The sequence below is a fragment of the Epargyreus clarus genome, unplaced genomic scaffold (assembly GCF_041222505.1).
Source record: "Epargyreus clarus isolate Ecla_fem2 unplaced genomic scaffold, WU_Ecla_fem_2.2 ptg000034l, whole genome shotgun sequence".
NCBI classification, from domain to species: Eukaryota; Metazoa; Arthropoda; class Insecta; order Lepidoptera; family Hesperiidae; genus Epargyreus; species Epargyreus clarus.
This window is the reverse complement of record NW_027332239.1, coordinates 6,232,233-6,257,912: the sequence shown is the minus strand read 5'-3', so window position 1 is coordinate 6,257,912 and position 25,680 is coordinate 6,232,233. Positions and strand designations below refer to the sequence as shown.

Genomic DNA, 25,680 nt, shown 5'->3' with positions numbered 1-25,680 from the left:
AAAACTGACAGTAATTTTAAACATGTAACATTTTTGTGTAACCGAGGTAATATATTGTTTCTCATTTTAAATGTTTCTATTAAATTTTATAGTATATTGCTGTTATTACCATATTTTAATTATTGTTTTGATGTAAGTCACTACATATTATAAAAAAATGGGATTAATGAATAAATATATGTCGGAGTGGTCACCTGTGACGTCATAAAATGGGTACGTCAGAACACAAGCTACACCTAAAGCACTTGGTGGAGCTTCGACAGAGTCTCGGTGCGGCGGTCGTAAGGGGCGAACGTATACAAAAAGACTTGGGAACTGACGAGTGAAGTTGACTTGCGCGCACCGAGGAACTGTCTCCGTTTTGATAGTGTCCATTTAGTTGTAGTTCGATTAATTAGAGTATTCTCAGTATAGTGATTTAGGGACTATGTAAAGTATTACAAGTGATTGAGTTAAGAGACATAAGCTAGTGATAAGAATATCTGTGAATCTACCTGTACCTGTATCATAATTATCCTGACAAATATGAAGTAACAAAGATGTCGGTTCGGGAACACATACAAAAATCAACCAATTCGGCCATCCTTGTTCCGACATATATATTGTAAATAATCCACTATTAATTATTCAAAAATACCATTTCATTTTATTTAAAAATGCAGGTGGTACTAATTGCCCATGACTTGGTAAGTAACAACTACCTTGCAGTAGTGTTTGTATTTGTATTGTTGTGTATTAGGGTGTGATAAAGCATTTTGGACTTAGGTACTCATTTAAGGAATCATGCATGATGCATCTATTCAACTTCATGTATGAACCTTTATTTGGAGTTGATAATAGGTAGATAGGTTAAGATGTATATTAGCACAAAAACATTAAATAAAACATTGTAAAAAATTAAATATATATTTTAAGAAAACAAAGTAGATTCTTTCTCTCTTTAAGGTCAGTAAGAAGATTATATGCTGTTATTATTTTTCTAGCACAAAATATTTAATTACAAAAAAATTTTGTCAACAAACACTAAACTTAAATTTTAATTAAAGGATCAAAAATAATTTTAAAAAAATATTCAGTACTACTATTTGTATTGGTGCTACTTCAGAAAATAATCATAATAATATATTTTTCTTTATTTCTAAACATTTAACTAAAATAATTGTTTTAAAAATGAACACTTATAGTCACATCTTAATATTAAACTGTTTCGTATAGCTCTGCCTTGCATTAGCTCATTTTGACTACCTTCAGTGGAAATATTTTGTTGTGTGTCTGTGAAGGGTAACTCTTCTTCTTCTGGGGAATGTGGAGGAGGTGGGAAACTTGCATCTATTGCCATGTTATGCTAAACAGAACAAGCAAGTACTGTTTTCCCAGCCTTAACAGGATGGTAATGCAATGTTCGGTGTTTGAGTAGACATCTCCAGCGTGACTTGAGCAATCCAAAGCAGCGCTCTATACAATTTATGGTTTTTAGATGACGCTGGGTGTAAATCTCATCTCGAGAGCCAGGGGCTGCAATTGGAGTTAGTAACCATGGCCACAGCGGATACCCAAAGTCACCTAAAACAAATAATAGTACAGGATCCCTGGTATAGTTTTCATCATTTATTACTAACAAGCTGATTTTTCGTGAGTAGCTTCGTTTCGACAAGACGCCCAACATTTTTCCTTACAGCAATGTTGGTAAATGGTAGTTTGATAGGGGCAGCAAGGATAAAATATGTTGACCGGACGAATTCTAAAAATGTATTACTAACCAAATTTTTCTTTGTTAATTATCTTAATTATTAAGATAATTATTTAAATAACGTGAAAAAATATTGTCCTACAAAATATAAGTTTTTTTTTAAGGGCACCTTTCCAACATGTATCATAAACAAGGTCATGAAAAATAATTACTAACCAGCTGATTTTTTTTTATTGGCTGTCTAACATTTACATAGTCTACCATGCACATTGTCCTACAAATTGCATGGTATGTCATCTCGGACCTACACTTAAAAGTTGTAGTACTAATACTTAATGTAAAAATAATTAGTATCAAGCTGAGTGTTCCAGAATAGCTTCGTTTCAATGAGACGCCCAACAAATTCTCGTACGAAAGTTCTCGATTGTGGTTTATAACTAAAATAATAGGGATGAAATATGTTGATTTGACGAATCAAAAAAAATTATTACTAACCGATTTTTTTTTTATTAATAATCGAGACAATTATCTAAATAACGTGATATTTCTTCTCTTTTTGCTCTAAAATGAGAGTTTTCAGATAATAAATTACACAAAAAAACACTCCATTATTATTTTGCTGCACAGACATAACAGAGGTTGACTAAATAAAACTTTACGTAGTTATGACAACAGCATGGGCAAGCAAGAAACAGTGTTGCCAACTTTATTTTTTTGAACCCACCAAATGTGGTGGCGTAAACCACTAGAAAACCACTAAAGTAAAAGAGCAAGGTACATTATGCTATATTTCTGTTGCTTACCTATATTATATTTGTTGTAAAGTACATTTTTTTCCTGCGAAACCCTTAATACACTCACGAATATGCATATCAAGGCAAAAACATACTACCTAAGGACTCCCACTCTCTACAGTTCTACACTCTTCTATAGTAGGTACAAATAAATAATTTTTCGTTGGAAATAAAACAACAATATTGTAAATAGGAAATAATTTATTTCGTAACCAAAAAAATAATACTAGCTGGCTAAATATCATCTTCGGAAGAATCAGCTTCGTCTACATTTTCTATTTGTGAATAAATTTCCTTACTTCCAACTTTATGCACAACGCTATTTGGTAATGACTAGTCATTGCAGCATTTGCCTTGCCGTTCTAAGCCAGCACGAACTAATAGAATTGAAGACATTCGTCATTCGGTTTCGCTGTTTTGTCTTAACAACGTTCATCATGCTAAATAATCGCTCTACATCTGCGTTGGAGTGTGGCAAAATTAATAAAGATATAGCAAATGTGGCTAAATCTTGAAATCTGTTTTCAACAGCCATATCTTTGAAATTCAATACCTCATACCAAAATTCCTTAGTATTTTTTGTATTTTTCCATATCAGTAAATGGATTTGATGCCACTGCTCGTCTACTTTCGCAATATCTTCTTGATTTTTATTAAAATGCAACATCAGATCAGCAATTGGTTGTTTGTAGTGAGACAAGGCTTGATCTACACTAATTTTTTGAATATTTTTCATTAGTTTTAAGTTTTCGGGCAATCTATTTTTCAGTTCATTTATCAAATGTACAATGAACTGGATACACCTACTACGAATTATTTCTTCTTCATGCGCTGGAAGTCCTTTATCTTTCATCATTGATAAGTGAGTGTTGAATCTGTATCCCAAATAACATGTTTTGTCTACAAACCCAAAGCCCTGAATATTTTGCGTAAAAATATCTACCTTCTGCGTAGGCAATATTATCTTGGCAACAAGTGTATCGATTAAATTTGTCAACTCGCCATATAGTTTAGAGTGATCTGCATCTTTTGATTCGAATAGTTTATTTAGTCTATTAATATCAGTAAGAATTGGATAAATAAATGCAATATATGCATAATTGACGTCATCCGAATACATTCCGTGCAGCAATTCTGCTGTGTAACATCTTTCTTTTAATTTGGCCAAACTAAAGTGTGTTTTCAATTCCAACCATTGTGTGTAAATTCGTGCAATTGCGGACTCTATAGAAAGCCATCTAGTTTGACAAGATTGTACAATTTTTAAAGTAGGGATGGCGATTCTTTACGAAAAAGATCTATTTTTAAATCGATTCGAATCGTAGTCTAATGAATCGATTCACGAAAAAATCGAGGCCTACAAGATCGATTCTTAAAAAATCGATCTTTTTTTCAAGTTTGCGTTTACAATGTAAATTTATATCAATTTTATTAAAAACAAGATCAATATTGCAATTAACGATATCTTATCAATAAAATCAGGGAATTCGATAATAACAATTATTTTTATTACCGTATCAAACTATAACATCAACTATAAAAAAGAATAAGTATTTATATACTGAATGTTTTTATTGATTGCAAAACAGTAAAAAATAAGGTAAGAGTTAAAAGTTTAAATATTAAGCATTGGAAATTATAACTGGGAACTATAGTTCCCAATGCTCAATATCTAAACTTTTTAAAAACAACAGTCTGTCAAGCCTTTTGGGATCCAAGCGGTTACGCTCATCACTTGCGATGTTTCCAGCAATTGAAAACAGGCGCTCACAAGGAACGGATGATCCAACGATACTCATATACATCATGGCGATTGGGTGAACGTGATGATAAATGGAGCTCTTTTGTTCTTGCCAGTACAGTATAGGATCATACTTCAGGTGCACAACTGCCTGCGATAAATAATGTTTGAATTCTTCATTTAAGCCTTGATTTTCCTGTGCAAGTGCATTGCATAAAGAGAGTTGCTTTTTCACAAGCAAGTTATGAAAATCCCATATTCCGTTTTTCATATCCTTATCAGTGCTTTCTATTGCGTCGACTTCCTCACTATTATTTTGTGGAAGTGATTGTCGTGTAATATCCAAAATTGAAGTGTTTATTTTATTTATCGCTCGAGAACAGGCTACATGGTCAGTAAAATGATTTTTTTTAAATCTAGGATCTAAAATGGTCGCAGCAGCTAACAAATTAACTTGTTCAATACTTCCAAATTTTTCTTCAAGCCGTCCACAATTAAAGTCCTTGTTTTAGCACCGATATCCGTTGAATTTTTCATTGTATTATATGTTTCAGTCAGACAAGACACGATGGGTATAATTTTACTGGCTGTAACGTAGTCTTCTCCCGATATTTCTTTAGTTATTACTTGTAATGGTCTCAATATATTTATAAGATCTTTTATAAATTCTAACTGCTGTGCAGTTAGCATTGTTGGCGCTTTCGAATACTTGAGTAATATTGGCGCAATTATTTCGGATAACTCAACAAATCGTTCCAATTGATAAAAAACAGAATTCCATCTGGTACACACAGACTGAACAAGCCCCAAAGGCTTTGTTTGATGACCCTGAGCTTTCTTTAAAGAATCAGCAGCATTTGTATTATGTTTAAAATATGTGGTAATATCTTTGACAGCTGTTAGTAAATTCTTGGCTTCTTCCAGTCCATCTTTATTGTCAAATGGTTTTGATGCTATTAGGTTTAATGTATGGTCAAAACATGGCATGTGTTTATTTTTGCCATAAACATTTGTGACAGCTTTAACGATATTAGCGCCATTGTCCGTGATAAACGCTACCTACCACTTTGTTACTTGTGATGCCCAATTTTTCCGTCATATTGATAATTACTTGTGCTAAGTAGTCAGCATTGTGTGGTTCTGTTATGGTCTAAGATCCGAAGCTAAATCGAACTGGACCGAGCTGATAATAGAATGAAACTCATTTTATAATGAAATTAGTACATTGGGTAATACATTAAAAATGGGTTTGCTAAAAAAAATCCTGGACAGGATAATTTTAATTATTTTTTGAAAAATTAAAATTTAATTGAAAATTAAATTTTGCAACATCAAGATAATAAGAAAATTCTATTCTGAGTGAATGTTAAAAACATACAGAATGTGGAGGCTTTGGGTTGCCTATTATTTACGTGGACGAACTACTGGGTTGTCAGGTATAAACAGGTATTTCGCTGGCAACTACTTTCACTCATGATGATAATAGATAAAATTTTATATCAGTAGAAGCGCTGTTTTATTGTGAACACGTTGATATAGGGTTGTCTGCAAAATGAAAATTAATTTTTCAAAAAATAATTAAAATTATCCTGTCCAGGATTTTTTTTAGCAAACCTATTTTTAATGTATTACCCAATGTACTAATTTCGTTATAAAATGAGTTTCATTCTATTATCAGCTCGGTCCAGTTCGATTTAGCTTCGGATCTTCTACTATTAGAGCAGTTACACCAAAAACTATGCTCAATAATTTACTTTCATATATACAATGACCAGTTAAGCCTAAGTAGCTTTGACTATTATGCGAGTCAGTCCAAACATCTGCAGTTAAAGATAGTGCTTCTACTTCTTGTATTTTTAGTTTCAGTTGTGTCGAAAGAATGTCATATTTATCGTCAATCATGTGGGTCATTGTTTTTCTGGCTGGAACTTTATAAAGTGGTGCCACTACTTTCATTAAATATCGAAATCCTGTTTTTTCTACAGTATTTAAAGGCAACCCATCTTTTGCGATCATGAAGACTTGGTTATTTGACCACGCTTAATACCAGTATCTGAAAATAAATAAAATAAAGTCTTAATTATTGATCCTGTATGCATCTCACTTTCATAAAAAAATATTCAAAAGATTTTAGTTTCATGCCTTACCTCCAAATGATTTTATATTTGTTAAGCAAGATGTCAATGTTTGCTGTTTTAAGACTGATACATTGGTAGAAGAAGAAGCCACGCTTTCAGCATCCGAATTATCAACATTTTGCAGAAGTTACTTACTTTTGATTTCTGCAAGTGTTATTTGGATAATCCATGATTCTTTAAATCTCCGTAATGATTCCTTAAAATAGAACCACACAATTTGCACTTAGCTACTGAACCAACAGTGCTTTGCACAACTTGTAACCAGTTCTTTAATTCTGGGTCATGTAACCAACTATCACGGAATTTTTGTGTATACTGTGGTTTTGTGGTTTGGTGGTGGTATACATATTTATTTCTAAAAGATAATATGCAATTATGAAAATTCAACACTAACTGTGCAGTGCGTCCGGTATATTCGAGCAAATTGGAAAACTGGAATAAACAAAAACAAACCAGTGGAATACTATAAAACCTTTGAAACAAATCAAATTCGACCTAGTAACTATACTAAGTTCATTATAAAAATGATTAAAGAAATTGGCAAAATATGTTTGGGGGAATCCTCGACAATAAGCACGTTGGTTCTGTTGTGTTGCCTGCACAACAGATAAATATACCCTTATTTTAGGTGTTATTCTCTAAATACGGTATATATGTTAATCATTCTAGTGGGTGAATATCGTACCTTACCACTAACTGAAGCAGTCAGTCACTAAAGAAATCCACTAGCCACTAAAGCCAATATTTATCCGCTGAAACGAAGGTTGAAACCACCAGATTTAGTGGAAAATCCACTGAGTTGGCAACACTGGCAAGAAATGCCTAGTCTGTAGTAAACAATGCTGTACGCATGCGTTTTGAAACAAGGATAGTAAGTAGTATGCCTCAGCTATAATAGCAAAATGAACAAAATAATAGTATTTTCTTTTATAAATTTAAACTATAAAACTGGCGGACTGGAATAACGTAGTCAGGTGGGCAACAGTGAACCACAAAAAATTCAATTTTTTGTCATGTACTTGAATTCAAAGTTTTCGTTTTCTTTTTTCATACATACCATTCAGTGTCTAATAGACTTAAGGTTTCTTTACAAATTTACGCTCAAAAACTGATAGGTTAGACATTATCAAGTGTTTTTAAAAAAATGGGAATTGGTTCACTGTGTACACTCTTTGGTACACACTGATCCATGATGAAGTTCACAGTGAACCACCGTTGGACACAGTGAACCACATCAGAATAAAACGAAGTTAAGTTATATTTTAACTGGACTAATTGGGGTAAATCGGTCATCAATCAAAATTCATCATTAAAACAATAGTTTTTTCATTTATTCAAGAAGGTTTATTGCTTATACTGTCAAGAAAAAACAAAAATAAAATTATAACTTAATCACGAACAAACACAGCACAATATTTATTTAGAAATAATTGTTAAGTAGGTATAAAGAACCTTTAAATTTCTGTAGAACAGTAACATGAAATATAATATAATATTCTAAAAAAATACAATTAAAGCGGTTTTTATTCATTGAGATCTATATTATCAACTTATTACTTAGCTACCCTACTATAAAATCAGTCTCCAAGTTGCGGTAACAGCCTCAATCAAAAAATAATTCTAATAAGTGAACTTCAGAAGTGAAATATTGACGGGGAATTTAAACGTCGCTTGGCGACGACTGCTTCCATCCACTTTTGGTTTAGGCAAGATATATTTGATATCCATTTTCCGGACTCCTGCACAATCTGGTTCAAGAGGCTCGGAAAACTTATGATACACTTTACTTTTTAATTTTAAAAACGACACATAATAATCACAGTCATCTTGATCAGGTTCTTCTATAATCCTAGCAATATAAAATAATTTATTTTTCTTCTCTGTTTCAAGTAAAATTATTACATAATCTCCTACTTTTGGCTCCCGAGGTAAAGGCAAGAAATTTTCAGTTAAAATTATTTCTCCTTCTTCTTCATCACTGATAAAATCTTCTCCTCCCGAAGAGGAACCACTAGCTACGAAAATCTCCTCATCGGTCGTGCTAGTACTATCGCAATCGATTGAAGTTGTTTTTTTCTCTTTAAAAATATCTCTTTTTTTCACGTTCTTAGTGCACGCCTTTTTCTTGTTTTCTATTTCATTCTTTTCAGGAGTATCAGTTGCGATCATGCTTCTTCCTAGCTTTCTGCGCTTCCTGATTTTACGTGGTCCAGCTTTGATTGGTGGCCTAAACACACTTGGCGATATGAAAGTTCCTTGTCCCCTAGAAGTTGACGGTATATCCAGCTGATTATCATATTTTTGTGGTTGAGCAACGGTGTCACTTGTAGCAATCGATGGGACATATAAAGGTTTCTGTGGAGCAGTGTCTATGACTGAGCAATTAACATCGTGTTTTAGTGTTTTTTCCTGAGCCTCAAAAAGGGATGATATAATTTCTGAATTATCCTGAGTCATTTGCAAGAGTGATGGTGAGGCACAGGCACAAGAATCTTGTTCTTCAGTTGGTTCAGAAATCGTTAATTCTGGATCAGGTCTATCTGTGACAGAACTTGGCAAAAAATCTACATCTGTGAAGATCGAGTCATCGAATGGATGAATTCCACATTTGCTAAAAGCATTTGTGATATTTACAGGCGTCATTGATTTTAGATAAGCTTGTCCAACACATTCAGCTACGTGATATATTGTCAGCATTTGGCCTGGGTTACGAAGCAGCCATGAATCAACAGCTGCGTTGTAGAAACATTTAAACGGAGCGTTTAAGCCAACATCTAATGGCTGGAGTTTTGCAGTTGTGTGTGGAGGTAAAGTAAGCACGGTAACACCTGAGTTTTTTGCCAGATCCAGAGCTTGTATTGATAAATGGCTTTCATGGTTATCTAATATTAGAAGTGATGGGTTGTCTTTTAAGGATGAAGTGTGCTTAACAAAATGTTTCATCACATCAACAAAGAGGTCTACATTCATCCATCCGGAAGGCGCGGCTAAGCCCAGAGTACCCGGCGGAGCACCATGCAGCATATGAGTTTTGAAATTTTTGCGAGGAAATACCATTGCAGGAGGCAAAGCTTGTCCAGATGCGGATATAATGGCACAAGTCGTAATTAAAACACCTCGTTCACTGGTAATTTTACAGACGTTAAACCCTTTTGGTGCTAGCACTTTCTGTGGCTTCTGGACAGTTGTTGTTGATGTCTCGTCTAAGTTATATACTCGCATGCCATTACCGAAGCTATGATGTCGCTGCATAACTTCTTTTAAATTTGAAAAGAATTTTTCAACATTGTCCCTGTTAAAGGCTGTGGCTCGCGCTAAGCTACATGGCTCAGGTTTTTTAAGGCTAAGATCTTGATGGCGTGCTCTAAATGATCGCAACCAGTCTTTTCCAGCTATTCCATTTGCTTCCCAAGATATTGGTGTTTTAATTTTGTTGGTTTTTGCCATTTGGTATGCCACTTGACGAACTTCTTTTGCCCCGAGCCCATAAAACATTAAGGCGCATTGTTTTATGTAATCTTTTAACACTAGTTCCTGGTCCTGGGAAAATACTACATTGACTTCGTAATTAGGAACTAAGTTAGTGTTTTCATCCGACTGGATTTTTTTAGAGTATCTCCGTAGCGTAGGATACGCCAAGTGACACTCTTTAGCGGCCCTGCGTATACTTGCACCATCTTTTATAAGTTGAAGTGCCTTGCATCATATCATCTTTGCTATGCCCCCCAATCTTTCTTTTCACTGCCTTAGTTCGACCCATCCTGAAGCAATAAAAAGTTGTATCTATTAACTAATATGACGTTGTAACTTTGGTACACAATGAACCATCAAGCGGTACACACTGACCCACGGTTCACTGTGTACCCTGCAATACTGAGTCACTGTATACCACCTACATTATTTGACATTTGATGTTGAGAGAAAGTAATTGATCAAGGAATATGTTTAAAACATAATTACCATATTATTGCTACCACATAATTACCATATTATTGCTATTATGGCGTTGGAGCATTGAAGTCATTAAAGCGAGCCCAACTTAAACCATACAACAGTCAATACGTGTATAACCACAAAAGTACAAGTATTGACACACACACGAACTAAATAAATATAAAACAATTGCCTTTAAACGCCTTGCCTTCAAACTGTCACTTTATAAATCGATTATCGATTATAATGATATTATGTATTTGTTTAGTCACGAAACTAATAGATATTATTTAATTTACCATTTATATTTTAAAGAACAACAATCAACATTTCGTCTTATTTTGTCTTAAATGGAATCGCCTGTTCAAAACAAATATTCTGATCAACAAACGATGTAAAAAAATCACGAAATAATTTTAATATTACTTTCATTTTGATGCAGGAGAAAAATCAGTACCAAGAATGGGCATTCTCCTTTATCACTTTGGAGTGATAAGTGAGTGATAAGTGAGTGATAAGGTTAAATTGGTTTAACCTTGTGTTTGGAAATTTTATGACGGATGTAAAAATTAATATGCCTAGAAATTTATTTAGAATACCTTTATTTATAGTCTTTATAGTATTTATATTTGCTTTTGTGTGCCATAAAGGTTACTTTCGTAAACAATTTCTTTTTTCAAATTTGGAGTATTAAAGTATGAAAAGAACTTGACTCGCTGTTTTCTTTCGGTCAAATACTCCCTGAAAAGATTCATCGGCACTCCCCTAACTTCAAACAACCTCTAGGTTTTTCAGGAGGAGTGAAAGGAGTGAAATGCTAGATCAAGGAATACCGTCAAACATTTTTTCCGACCATCAAGACGCCCTACCACAGTGTTCACAAGCTCTTGTACTGCATCATTTGTCGATTTCCCTTATCGAAATCCGTATTGAGCTGGTGAAAGAAGGTGGTTGCTTTCTAAGAAGTTGGTGATGGTGCGACGGTTCATGATGCGTTCCAGGACCTTAGATAGCGTCGGCAGGATGGAGATCAGTCGATAATTATCAATTTAATTAGTTAATTAATTTGTGGACTGGTTTAATGACAGCTCTTTTGAAAGCTGAGGGAAATACACCTTTAGTTATGGCGAGGAATTTAGTCCTCGCATTAACTAAAGGTGTGTGATGGACGGTATAAGAAGAGGCAAGTATTTCTTAACTAATTTGGCTGATATTTTGTCTACGCCTACTGCACAGCTTTCTTTCATGGAATTAGATTTACTTCATTTTCATCCGTTGGAAGTAGTACGAAGGAATCTATTGGGGTCATAAAGCTAAAGGTAAGATGACGGGAGTGTTGTTGAGCGTCATCCTGAATTGCCTCTGCAATCTTTTTACCTATACCTACAAAGTGACTGTTGAATTTATAATTTGCTAGCTGTTACCCTCGACTTCGTCCGCGTGAACCAAGATACATCTTCATTGAGTTCAGATCAGCAGCTCTACCAAAGTGAAAATGGTTAGACAAACATTTCAACACAAAGAAACAAATAACGGTCGCACAGTTGTACAGCAACAGTTTAATATTATGATTGAGCGAGCGCGAGCGATTTTTTTTTCCACATTTCTTAGACATATTTTTTTTAAAGTTTAAAGATACAATTAATTTAGTTAAAACCATGGTTTCATTTTCGTCCGTTCTACTTAATGTAATATACTCCGGTATACTACGTTACGCAATTTGTTTCTTTCTGTGAATGTACATTTTGCGAAATAGACTCGCTTGAGCAAGCTACGTAGAGTTGACCGTGGGAAAAACATGGTGTTTCTAAATGTATTCCTGCTACCTTTAAAGTTTGCCCTTGCGATTTATGATCGTCATCGCAAAGGCAACCTTCAAAGGGAACTGTAAACGCTTAAAATTAAACGGCAAGTTATTTGGTATTATAGGGATACGTGAAATAAGCACACTATCGCCCTTGCTTTCTCCGGTTGAAATTGTGGCCTTTGCAATATGCTTTCCTAATTCAGTAATGCGCAACCTTGTACCGTTGCATAATCTCGGTGCATCTAGGTTGCGCATTAGCAGAACGGGTATACCGACCTTTAATTCAAGCTTATGAGATGGCATCCCGGAGAGCTCCAAAGAGTTCAAAAACTCCACGGGGTTAGCTTGTACAGTCTTCGGATGACATGACTGTGTCGACGGAGTTGTAAGTAATCGATGAATTGGTTTGGTGGTTATTTCATTCAATATTTTGGTATTAATTTTCCCTACAGTCTCATTTTTGGTGCCAGTATGGTTCTTATATATATATATATGACTTTGCTCTGCTCCATATCCATACTTTGCTCCATATATATATATATGAGGACTTCAGACATTTATTTCATCCGCTGCAGTGCCGCGCTCGATGACAGGCAATGTTTGCCTAAAATCCCCAGCCAATAAAACTACTACACCACCCCTTACTGTTTGTTTTCTGTGTATGTCTTGTAGGCAGCGATCAACAGCTTCGATGGCGCGTTTGTGTGACATGGTGCACTCATCCTACACGATCAGTTTGCACTGTTTCAACAGCATAATACGGGCGCTGCTCTTACTTATGTTACTTGTGGGGTTTTCTTCACTTGCCAGGTTTAGAGGTAATTTAAATACCGAATGTGCCGTCCGTCCACCGTGTAACAATTTTGAAGCTATTCCAGAGGGAGCTATAGCTAAAGCTAAGCTATGGTCTCTGCGAATTTTTGCTAGAAGCAAATTCAGCAAAAACGTTTTTGCGGTACCACCCGGAGCATCAAGAAAAAAAGCCCGATTTCACCACTCTCAACTTCTCGTAATATTTTGTGATAAATCTCTCTTTGTTCAGGAAGCAGACGTGACGCAGCTTCAGACACACTCTAAAAGAAGTCATACGAAAGCAGGTATTGAATTTTTTCTATATTTGTCAGAAAACGATAAGATTCATCAGTTTCATTAGAGAAAAGCTCTTTCAAAGGTTGAACAGGCTCGTTTATAGAAGGTGTGACGTATTGGGAGAGGTGCCGGTCGACCGAAGAAAACCTTCGAATTGTTCTTATCATTCAAATGCGTATTTATTCTTCCAAGCTCAGCATTCATCTGTACAATGTTCGCAAATCGGACCTATATTAAGGGCGGGCGTACACGGACTGCTCGAGCAGTTAACGGCTGACCGACGTACACGGACCGCTCGAGCGGTCGGCGTTGACTGCTTGAGCAGTCGGTTGTTGACTGCTCGAGCAGTTGAATTTCTACCTCAGTCTAGTCATGGATTCTGACGAGGAAGCACTGCTTTTGCTGCTTCTGCTCAAGCGGAGACGACGGCGGCGACGTCAAAAGAGAAAATTTTGGGTTCATCCAATTTTGGAATTAAGAGAACAACATGGACAATTCCATCATTTGTTTATGGAACTTAGAAGTGATGAAGAAAATTTTTTCAACTATTTTAGGATGTCAGTGTCTTGTTGATGAAATGAATAATATACTAAGGTCTAAAATTAAACGTGAAGACACAATCATGAGGAGAAGTATCCAAGCAGAAGAAAGACTAGCAGTAACATTGAGGTTCGAAAAATAAATAACAATTATTTAAATTTTTATTCATTAAAAATATTGGAAAATAATTCATCAGACATTACTGAAGATGATGAAAGGTCTTCAAATTGAGAGTTTTGGTCATCAGCCGCTGATGTAGATTGGCCAGTCGCTGATTTAGAGGGGCCAGTCGCTGATGCAGAGGTAGAGGGGCCAGTATTATAACCATATTGTCCACGGTAATCATACGGTGAATTCTGTGATGTATATCCCCTGCTCGCAGGATATATGTGATTTGTCATCCCTTTAAAGTATTTAATTACGTTAAGTATTTCTGTCTTGGGATCTAATTTATACTGCTCATTAATTTTTTAAACTTGCCAACTAATGACAAAAAAAAACAATTTATCTTCATCTTCAACAATGCGCGAATTCTGTGATTTTTCATCGAAGCGTTTAGCTAATTTTTCAATTAAGACGTTCTCATCTGTGATTGTAGTATTTAATTTTCTTTTGTTTCTTTCTTTGTTTATTTTATTTTGACGATTTTCACTTTCTTCAGACGTAATTTCAGCGTGCTCACTTTCTTCTAAACTGTTTGTTTTATCGGGTCTATCTTCTATTATTACCTTTAAAAAAGACATCTGCTGATAATATGCATATGGCCGAATGTTTAGGGCTGCTGAACCACTCTTTAGTTTTATTTTTTTAGCATATCTGGTGTACCCATCTCTTAATGTCTTCCATTTTTTCTGTATTAACATGGCTGTAACAACAAAAAATATATTTATTGGTACAATTTATTGATTAAAAAATATGTTTTTACAGGTATTTGGCAACTGGATGTACATTTATGGATTTGCAATATAGTTTTAGAATAGCATCAACAACAATTGGTAAGATAGTGAGGGATGTTTGCAGAAATATATGGATACATATGAAGGATATGTGTATAGAACAACTAACTGAAGATAAATGGAAAGACATAATAAATGGTTTAAAAAAAACTTCTAAGTTTCCGAACTACCTTGGCGCTGTTGATGGATATTAGAATAATACAACCCGCGCAAAGTGGATCGTCATATTATAACTATAAAAATTATTATCGATAATACTTCTAGCAGTATGTGAGGCTGGGTTCCCACTACGCCGGACCGGCAGATCTGCCGGACAGCGGACAGAAGTGTTCACATTATACCGGATCCCGGAAGAAATTCAGACAGTCAAGTATTTACCTCAGTTGAATTTGGACCTGCGCGCACAATAGACGACGAAATTGTAGTGTTGTGGTGGTATCTTAATAGAAGGCAAAATAAAAGAAAACATTGGGTACACCCTATTTTACGGGAAAGATTTTCACTTGGAACATTTGAAACATTAATGGGTGAACTTAGAAGAGACGAATCGAAGTTCTTCAATTATTTTCGAATGACAGCAACCACTTTTGACGATTTACTGGGACGACTAGACATAAGAGTACGAGATACAAGTTTCAGAGAATGTATTTGCCCAGAACAAAGATTAGCCATATGTCTAAGGTAAGATTATTTTATACACAAGATTGCGTAATAATAGTTTTGACGTAGGTACCTACTAAGTAGGTACTTAAGACTGAATGAATGAATGAATGTTTGCTATGTATGTTAATATAATGTGTGTGTGTGTGTGTGGGAGGGTGTATGTATTTAATAATCATTATGAATTAAAAAATGAAAATAACATATTTAAGTATTTATTTGTACTCAAACTTAAATCCCTTCAAAATCAAAGTAATCTGAGTTTTGGGAATGTATGGAGTGATTACTAGATGCTGATGGCGAAGCTGGAATCGGATTCGATGTCTGAGATGAAGTTGATGGTATAGATGTTGTTGCCTGTTGATTGCTACTATTATATTGCGTAGAGTATCCAGGGAGGTGTTGATCTTGCGTAGGTGTTGCCTGTTTTGACGCTATTATGTGTGTAGTATCCAGAATACTGATCTGGTCCGGTCATCTGATTATATGAATCACGCCAATGTCCGTAATTTGGTCTCTCATAATTCCTACTTTTAATTTTTTGCAACATTGTCATGACGCTAGCTTGAAATTCTAAAGTCTCTTCGATATTTAAAGTGTTCAAGATTGGTATAATGCCTTTGAAGAAAGACAGATGATGATTTTCCTTTTCTGGGTTAATTCTGGAGTCCAAATACTTTACCATCCTGTCATTTAACTCATTATTATCAATTTTTCTTTTATCTTTTTTTAAAGGTGAACGAAAATCTGATTCTATGCCTACTTCAGTCTCAGTTCTTGCTTTTTTTGAAACTGACTCATGTGGTGGTCGAGGTTCGGAGACTTTTTTCAAAAACATTAATTGCTCGTGATATAAATAATATCGTGTCATTTTGGCCGTAGATCCAGATTTAGACTCATCTTTTTGTTTCTTTACTGTCTTAAGCCACGAATCTCGTATATTATTCCATTTAGTTGAAACCTGTTTTCCTGAAATCAATAAAAAAATACACTAAAACAATACAATTTGTTTCTTGGTGACATATAAAGTAATAATGTATTAACAAAAAATACTTTTTTTTTCAGATATTTAGCTTCAGGATGTTCATTCAAAGAAATACAAAAACAAAAGCATTTATTTCGTCGAATATGCGGTCTGCCGGCAAGAAACTATGCCCACGCACAGGGAAAGTTATGGTTATTTCTTCAATTGTGTTATTGTTATTAGATAACCAGTAAATTAGTAAATGTAGGATGTGGCTATTTTTATTTTGTCCGTCACAGAACAACTTCAGTGACGTGACATTTTCAGAAATAATCAATTTGGTTAAGTATGTCAGCAACGCTGATCCAATTTTTAGTGACCCACGAGAAGCCTGCGTCTCATCCCATACAAAAAAAAAGACGTTTGGTTTTTGTCTACGTCAGTGATACAAAAATTGTAAAAACTGATTTGTGTATTGTAAAATGCGTCTTGTAAAGGTGTTCTTGGAAATGGTCAAACCTTCTGTAAATCAAAACACAGCCTTATGATGTTGGCAACTGGTATTTTCAATAGTTCGTAGAAAACATTGGATCTTATGGCGCATCCACACATGCCGACGGCTTATGCCGCCGGGTTTCAGACCGCCTTGCCGCTGAATGCAGGCCGCCGGCTTTACCGGCGGTTGCCGGCGGCCTGCAGATGCGGTTGCAATTTTCGCAGTAGTGTTGTGACTTTCGTCGAAGTTAGTCGTGTACGTAGGATTGAAAGATGTTGGACTATGATATAGTTGCGTGTATCGCAAGTGTAGTGTTGTATGTTATTATTCGTAAAAAGAACCTCAAAATCAAACGAAGATATTGGGTCAGACCAAGTCTACGAAATAGGCCTAATGTGTCCCTGATACTTGAAGATTTTAGAAAGGATGACATAAACCGAAGAAATATTCGTTCGAAATTTAACACTTTTCTAAGGATCTCTAGTGAAGAATTTGAAATATTACTGAATTTAACTGGACCCATGATATCAAAGACTGACACCCGCTGGAGAAATGCTGTGTCAGCTTCCGATCGACTAGCAATTACTTTGAGATACCTGGCTACAGGAAACTCTTATTTTTCACTCGGTACGCTGTTTAAAGTGTCTCCACAAGTTATTTCTTTAATAATTCCAGATGTTTGTCAAGCGTTGGTATCTACATTATCCAATTATTTAAGGGTAAGTACAAATATCCGTAACACATTAGGTAGTTAGAAACTGAACCTTCCTATATCTATTCCTAGTCGAATTATAATATCTATGATTTTATACTGTACCTGGAACTTCACACACATTTTACATACATATAACTAGAACTACACACAAATATCACAAACAATTTTATTTTACAGATGCCGAATACACAGGAAGAATGGCTATCAGTGGCTCGGAGTTTCATGCAGAAATGGAATGTACCTAATTGCGTAGGTGCCCTCGATGGGAAACATATACGTATTTCATGTCCAATTAATAGCGGTTCGGAGTTTTTTAATTATAAGTCTTATTTCAGTATTGTTTTGCTAGCTTTAATCGATGCCAATTATAACTTTTTATACGTGGACTTTGGATGTCAGGGCAGAATATCTGATGGTGGAGTTCTACGCAATTCAACTTTATTTCATATGATACGAGATGGAACTTTAAGTCTGCCACAAGCGATTCCATTACAAGGGAGAAATACACCTGTACCTTTTTATTTCATCGGTGATGATGCTTTCCCCATCTCACAGAATTAAAACCATTTTCTGGATATCATGCAAAAGGATCACCTGAGAGGGTTTTTAATTATAGAATTAGTCGCGGGCGCATGGTTGTAGAAGACGCGTTTGGCATTTTATCTAATAAATTCAGAATTTTACGTGAATGTAAAATTCATTGGCATGCATTGGCTTACAAAATGAGAAAGCAAAACTTGTCGTGATGGCTTGTGTGCATCTGCATAATTTTATGAAGAGAAATGAAAGAACTACTGATGGAGTTTTGAACGAAGAGCAACAAAATATTCCGCAGATCGCTCTAAATGTAGAACCAAGTGTAATTAGAAATGAGCTAAAATGTTATTTTCTATCGGAACAAGGTCAGCTTCCTTGGCAATATCAAATATAATGGTTTAAAGAAATAAAATATGATTATTCAAATAATTGTTTTATTTAGGAATCAGAAACATTTATCAATAATTTTAAGCTTTTATTAAAATAAAATAATTCAACTGAAAATATTTAAACATTGATTTTAATCTATAACACTATTTTCGGTTAAATTATTTTCCAAGACTTGTAACAGACTGTCACTTGTGTTGACATCTGGGCTATTTTGCATTTCATAGTTTGATTGAACAGAGTAAGAGCGCGAAGTTGAGGGCGATGGTGACATTGCTGACGTTGTAGGTTGGCCTGTGAAGTATCCTGGACGAACATTTTGATAACTAAGAGGCTGAGTAGTATTATTGGTATCAAAATTCATCGGACCCATTCTCATTTCTGCTTCATAGACAATATTCTGGATTTGATGTTGTACTGTACACATCGTGTAATGATCCATCTTCCTCAACTTGCTACTTATATAGTCTGCAAATATAGCAGCATCATCGCGTTGCCTTGCATTAGATGTAATCTCCCTCAGTAATTGCAAAGCTTCATCAACTTCAGGTAAGGTAGCGTAGTCTGGGGAGTGATATTAACTTGAGAAGACTGAAAATAAAAAGGAAATCTTATAAATAATTGCAAACAAGCTTTAACATTATGTTTTGAAATATCCAATCAGTATGTAAATATTTAATAAAAACCGGCCAAGTGCGAGTTGGAAGTTATAATTTGCGATTTCACACGTTTATTGTATGGGGACCCCCTTAATATTTTTTTATTTTTATTTTTAGTATTTGTTGTTATAGCGGCAACGGAAATACATCATGTGTGAAAATTTCAGCTTTCTAGCTATCACGGTTTATGAGATACAGCCTGGAGACAGACAGACGGACAGACAGACAGACAGACAGACAGTGGAGGCTTAGTAATAGGGTCCCGTTTTACCCTTTGGGTACGGAACCCTAAAAACCAAGCTTATAAACATTACATGTATACAGTCACCATTGATGACGCCTATACCTACACTCTTGATGAGCGCTTATTCCCGAATACTTCGCTTTCGGTGAGCGTTTTGCCGACTGCATAAGGTTCAAATACGAGAGTATGCTCGTCCGCTCTCCGTGGTATTATATATTGTTACCGGGTTGTAGGTAGTAGGTATCTAATATTAATACGCGAGAAAAAATCTTTGTAAAATACATATTTCATTAAGTAATATTTTCGTAAATAGGGGTTACGAAAATATTACTTAATGAAATATGTATTTTAAATTAATTATGGTCGAATTTCGATCAATGGGCGACCAACTAGTCTACTTGATTATAAGAATTTGATGGGTACTTACAATAGGTGCGTGGCTGTTCAGAGTCGGTACCGGTGCATTCTTGTCACTAAGAAATGATAACGCCTTATAAGCAAACCATTTCGGCAATTGAACATCTTCCCGTCCAGATCCACTCCTTTTAGATTTTTTTTTTTTTTTTTTATAAGAGTAGCAGACGAGCATGCAGTCCACCTGATGGTAAGTGGCTACTGCCGCCCATGGACATCTGTAATCAACCCCAGATAGGATTAGATATTCCTACCTGAGGTCGGCCACAGATGCGCCGCTACCCCTGAGGACTAAGCTGGAACGCCTCGGAAAAGTCTGTCTCCCTTACCACACCCTTCAAACCGGAACACAGCAGCGCTTAACACTGCTGTTATTAGGTAGAAATAGGTGTGGCGGTGGTGCCGCCGGAGTCGAACCACAAAGGGTTCTACCACCTTTGGAGTTCTTCATATTTGCGTTTTTCTCGAGAATAATGGCTGGATAAATTCTTCAGTTTTCTCTCAATTTCTGATGATGCTATGTTGAACACAGAAGCAATATCCCTAATAGCATCATTTCTTTTGTTGCGATTCTTGAAATCCATATGCCTTGGGTTCCACAATGGTTAATTTTCTTGATACTTTTCTATTAATAAAAGTACTGCACTATCATCCCAGTTAAATTCTGTCATTTCGTTATTTACTTCTATGAAATTATACGACAACACTACCACTCCGTATCGAAGCCGCAAGCAAACTGCCGCCGGCAACCAAAAGCCGATATATATAAAGATTGGACGTGTGTGTTTCGAATAATTCAGAAGTAGTATTTTCAGATTGACATGGAGGAGGACGATAACAGTGATTTAATAATAGCAGTTTGTGGAGTTATTATCGGTGGATCCCTCAACACACGAAAGTGTTGGGTTAGGCCAAGTTTAATGAGTCGCAATAAATACAGTACTTGTCAAAGATTAAGTGATTTAAAGGAAGACGACTTGGTTCTATACAAACCCATTTCTTTTAAGACTTTTCTGTCATTAACCAGTACCGACTTTGAATATTTACTGAATATTGTTGGACACAAAATAGCTAAACAAGACACAAATTACAGAAAAGCAGTTTCACCAGTGGAAAGATTGTCAATAACGTTAAAATACCTAAGCTCAGGAAATTCTTTTAGTAGCCTGTGCGACGTCTTTAAAGTATCTCCTCAACTAATTTCAAGCATTATTCCTGAAGTATGTGATGCTTTAGTTGAAGGACTTTCAGATTATGTGAAAATTCCGAAGAGTCAGGAAGGATGGAGAGAAATTGCAGATGAATATTTAAAAAGATGGCAAATACCCAATTGTCTTGGGTCAATGGATGGGAAACACATAAAACTTCAATGTCCCCCAAAAAGTGGAAGTGATTATATAAACTATAAAAAATATTTCAGTATTGTGCTCTTTGCTTTAGTAGATGCTGATTACAACTTTTTGTACGCTAATGTGGGATGTCAGGGTCGGATTTCAGATGGTGGGGTTTTTAATAATTCAGCATTATGTCGATTGTTAAATGATAATGAATTGAATATACCACATAAAACCCCTTTACCCGGAAGGAATCTACCAGTACCGTATTTTTTTTTGGGTGATGACGCGTTTCCTCTGCAACCCCATATTATAAAGGCTTATGATGGTAATCACACAATGGGATCATCTAAGAGGGTTTTTAACTATCGCGTATGTCGAGGGCGAAGAGTAGTTGAAAACGTGTTTGGGCAGCTAACACACAAATTTAAGATTTTTCATAGACCTATTCAGCTAATCCCAGAAAAAGCTACTACTGTAACTTTGGCGTGTATACATTTATTTAATTATATCAAACGAACCGCTGCAACTCAGCAAAACGAATACGATACTGAAAATAATCAAGGAGAAGTCTTTCCCGGTGAATGGCGTAGACATCTTGAAAACGACAGTTGCTTAGATAATAATATGTCAGGAGAAGACAATCAAACCTCGGATACTACAGTGACCGCTGAGGATACAAGAGTGGAGTTGACTCATTATTTTCTTTCTAGTGTCGGAGGATTAGAATGGCAATATAACCAATAACTCAACTCATATAATCAATTTTATTTTTAATCATTAAGTAGTTCCATGTATTATCCATTAAATCTAAAATCGTAAATTACACATAGTGAGATACACTTTTATTGTGATTCGTATAATAAAGTTTTAAACAAAATAAGAAATGTGTTTTTGTAAACCAATAACATGATATTAACTATTGGTAACAGTAGAAGTGTCACTAAACTAAAATTAAAACCTTGCTATTCCTTTCGCACATATGTCAAGCTCTACTCGTGTGAAGGGAATAGTCAACACTAATTTTAAATTTAACTTTAATGGGGCTACCTATAGCTACCTTTATTATACCAAAAAGAAAATTAAATATTTATAACATATTTTGAAGATTACTTTATAAGACTATCAGAAGGATTTAGAGCTAGGTATTCTTCAGCAAATGTTTCTAGTGACGAAGGTTGAATTGTTTGTGGATCTTGGTTTGTTTGGGCAGAGTATTCAGAAGAAGTTAAGTTATTTGTAGAAGGGCTTACAACCGTCTGTTGAAGTGTAGATGCTGTATAGTATCCTGGATGACTGTGTGAACTAGAAACACTACTTGGTCTTGCAAAATCCGTAAATGTATCGGATCTACAGGGTTACTGATAATTCGATACATTCCCTTGGAGGGGTAAAAGTAGAGCTCATTTGCAATAGGTTTTGTCATTAAGTACCCTAGCCGATAGTGATTTGTTTTTGAGATATTCAAGTTTTTGTGTTTTTATTTCTATGTACCGATTTCAGGCAAAAATTAAAATGCTCCTAAGTGAATGTCCTATTTTGATCCTATTTTTGTGCATAATCTTATACCTAACATCGCAACACTTCCTTAAAATGACAATACGCTGTAGTAGTTCCATTAAACTTAACGTTATTGAGGTCAATTTGCTAATGTTCAATAAAAAAACCCTTTTTATTTCCACTTCAGAGTGAATTTGCATATAAAGGATGTATGGAATGTGTCGTACAAATTATTAAAATAATAGCCCTTTTTTACTAGCTATCGGCTACGGCGTGTTTACCTTACCGCAAAAAAAACGTGCTAGCATGTACATGGCACGGCAAAGCTACCGGTCGAGACAATGGCCAGGTGCCGCTCACTTGGGATTATTCTGCCGTCAAGATAAGACGTCCTCACTATGAATCTTTATAAAAAAAAATAATAATCGTCGCGTACTATATATTGTATAGAAAACTCAAAAAAGAAGAGAAAAGAAAAAGAAGATTTTGGATACATCCGATTTTAGAAAAACGAGAAGAATTTGGCGCATTTCATACACTTGTCAAGAATCAGCTGAGGGAAGATGAAGACAAGTTTTACAATTATTTTAGAATGCAGAGAACGACATTTGATAAATTGCTTCAAAAATTATCCGAGAAACTAAAGCATCAAGATACCAATATGAGAAAAAGTATTTCCCCCGCAGAAAGATTGGCTGTAACTTTGAGGTAAGTATAAAATCAAATAACATATTATCCTTTATTATTTATTTATTTATATGAATAATTTACAAAACATAAAGACACAAAAATTTAGTCACCATAGTACAGGCTATGCTATATTTATATTTATTTATCACAAAACGAATGTTATTGTTTAATAATCATTTATTGATCCATCACGTACGTCTTAATATAAATTTCAGTACCGTCTCAGAGCTAAAAATACTACGGACATTCAGTACTAAAATCAAATTCTTCTTCAACACTAGCGTGAGAATTTTCTGTATTCTCACTAGGCAGAAACTTGTGATGCCGGTCGGTTTGGGATTGGCTCCAAACCAGAACTATGTCCAAAATCGTAATCCTGACGACTGATTCCAAAGCCTGATAAAGCAGCTGTAGAATATCCATACATGGATAACTGCGAATTCGCCGGTGCTGTGCCACTTTGGTAGCCATGCTCCCGTTGGTTTCTAGGTGTAGGTATATATCGATTATGTTCTTTATGTTGAATGCTCTTAATGATTGAAATGACTTGAAACTGAAAGTCTATCATATTTTCATCACTAAACTTGTCAACAGTATCAGCGATTCCCCTAAAAAAGTTCATACTACGGCTTCTTTCCTCCTCTGCTGTTGCATCCATAAACTTTAAGTCAAGTGCAGTGAATTGATTTTTTTTTTTAGCTTTTTGGGTGACGTTCATTTTACCTTCCCCTGAGCTTGATTGATTCCGGTCTGCATTTTCATTATTAAGGCCTGTATCATTTACACGTTCAGGCATGCTGGAATCGGTTTTGCGATGTTCGACAATTTTTTGCAAGAATTGCATTTCATCATAAAAATTGTATTTTCTAATTTTTTTTGCTCCGGCGCCAGATTTATATTCTTTCATTTTTTTGTTACATTTAATCCAATTATCTTTCATATTAGTCCACTTCTTCATCACAGCTTGCCCTAAAAATAAAATAAAATATTTTTTAATATTTCAGGTACCTAGGAACAGGAAATTCGTTTACAGACCTACACTACAGCTACAGAATTGGAATAAAAACCATAACTTGCATCGTACGTGAAGTTTGCTACTTCATTTGGTTAGAAATGTGCGAAGAATATATGAAAATACCATCTAAAGAAGACTGGCTACAAATAGCTAACAACTTTCAAAGAAACTCCGACTTCCCTATGTGCTTAGGAGCAGTCGATGGTAAACACATCAGAGTCATTAAGCCTCTGGACAGTGGTTCGATGTTTTTAAATTACAAACATTATTTTTCAATAGTTTTGATGGCGGTAGTAGATAGCAATTACAATTTTATATTTGTTGATATTGGTGCCTACGGAAAGGAATGCGATTCCAGTGTATTCAAAGAAACTACATTTTGGAAAAACTTAACGAACAACTCATTAAATCTACCCGATGCAACACGCTTGCCTGGAACTGACTACGAATTACCGTTTGTATTCGTTGGAGACGAAGCCTTTGCTTTGCACTATCACTTACTTCGTCCATACGGAGGGCATCAACTTAATCAATTAAAACGAACGTTTAATTATAGACTTACAAGAGCTCGAAGATTTGTTGAATGTGCTTTTGGTATTTTAGCCAATAAATGGCGTATTTTACACCGACCAATGAATGTGTCCATCGATTTAGCTGTAGATATTGTGAAAACTTGTTGCATTTTGCAAAATTATATACATAAAGAAGAAAATTCTCATTTTGATAGTGCGAGTGAAATCGAGTCCACCTTTGAATCAGAATCGGAACTAACACAGTTACCTATCACGAATTCAGTTCGTGGAAGTTTGTTGGCTAATGATGTTCGCAACAGATTTGCCCAATATTTTATGTCTAACGAAGGTACTCTCTCTTATCAAAATAACTATGCTTAAGTATTTTTTGTAAGTACATAGAACATACAACTTACCAAAACTGTTTTTTTCTTCACCACTTAAATCTTCAAATGTGGGATTTAAATGTATAAATATTTCTTTCCAGGAATGATACTTCAGCCGCTTATTTTTATAATCTTCGATAGTCTTATCCCATATTACAGATCTTTCGTGAACTAATGTAATTAATAATTCTTGATTTATGTTCATTTTACTAGGAAAACAAAATTAGCGTATGTAGTCGGTCACTAAAACGTGAAAACGCCCGGCGTCGTCGACACACTCACGAAGACTGCGATACAACACTGACGAAAATCACGCCGTGCGTAGGCGCGGCACGCCGAGGGGGACGCACGGTGCACACGGCGGCGGCGCCGTGCCGTCACGCCGCCGTGTCTGTCAACAAGCTCTCATAGTAATCCATACAACACTGACAACCGCGCCTACACACGGCGAATAAATCGTAGATTTTTACGCCGAAAAA

General features: G+C 35.4%; 1 protein-coding gene and 1 pseudogene across 1 annotated transcript; both read right to left on the bottom strand.

Moving 5' to 3' along the window:
- Positions 1–4,967: 4,967 nt before the first annotated feature.
- Positions 4,968–6,704, bottom strand: LOC140756158 (uncharacterized; annotated as a pseudogene).
- Positions 6,705–23,365: 16,661 nt separating this feature from the next.
- LOC140755840 (uncharacterized) lies at positions 23,366–25,447 on the bottom strand. Its single transcript, XM_073091180.1, has 2 exons — positions 25,232–25,447; positions 23,366–24,257 (listed from the first exon to the last, which is right to left on the bottom strand). Exons 1-2 carry the CDS (start codon positions 25,404–25,406, stop codon positions 23,593–23,595), a joined length of 840 nt encoding a protein of 279 aa, XP_072947281.1. The 5' UTR covers positions 25,407–25,447; the 3' UTR covers positions 23,366–23,592.
- Between the last annotated feature and the right edge of the window lie 233 nt (positions 25,448–25,680).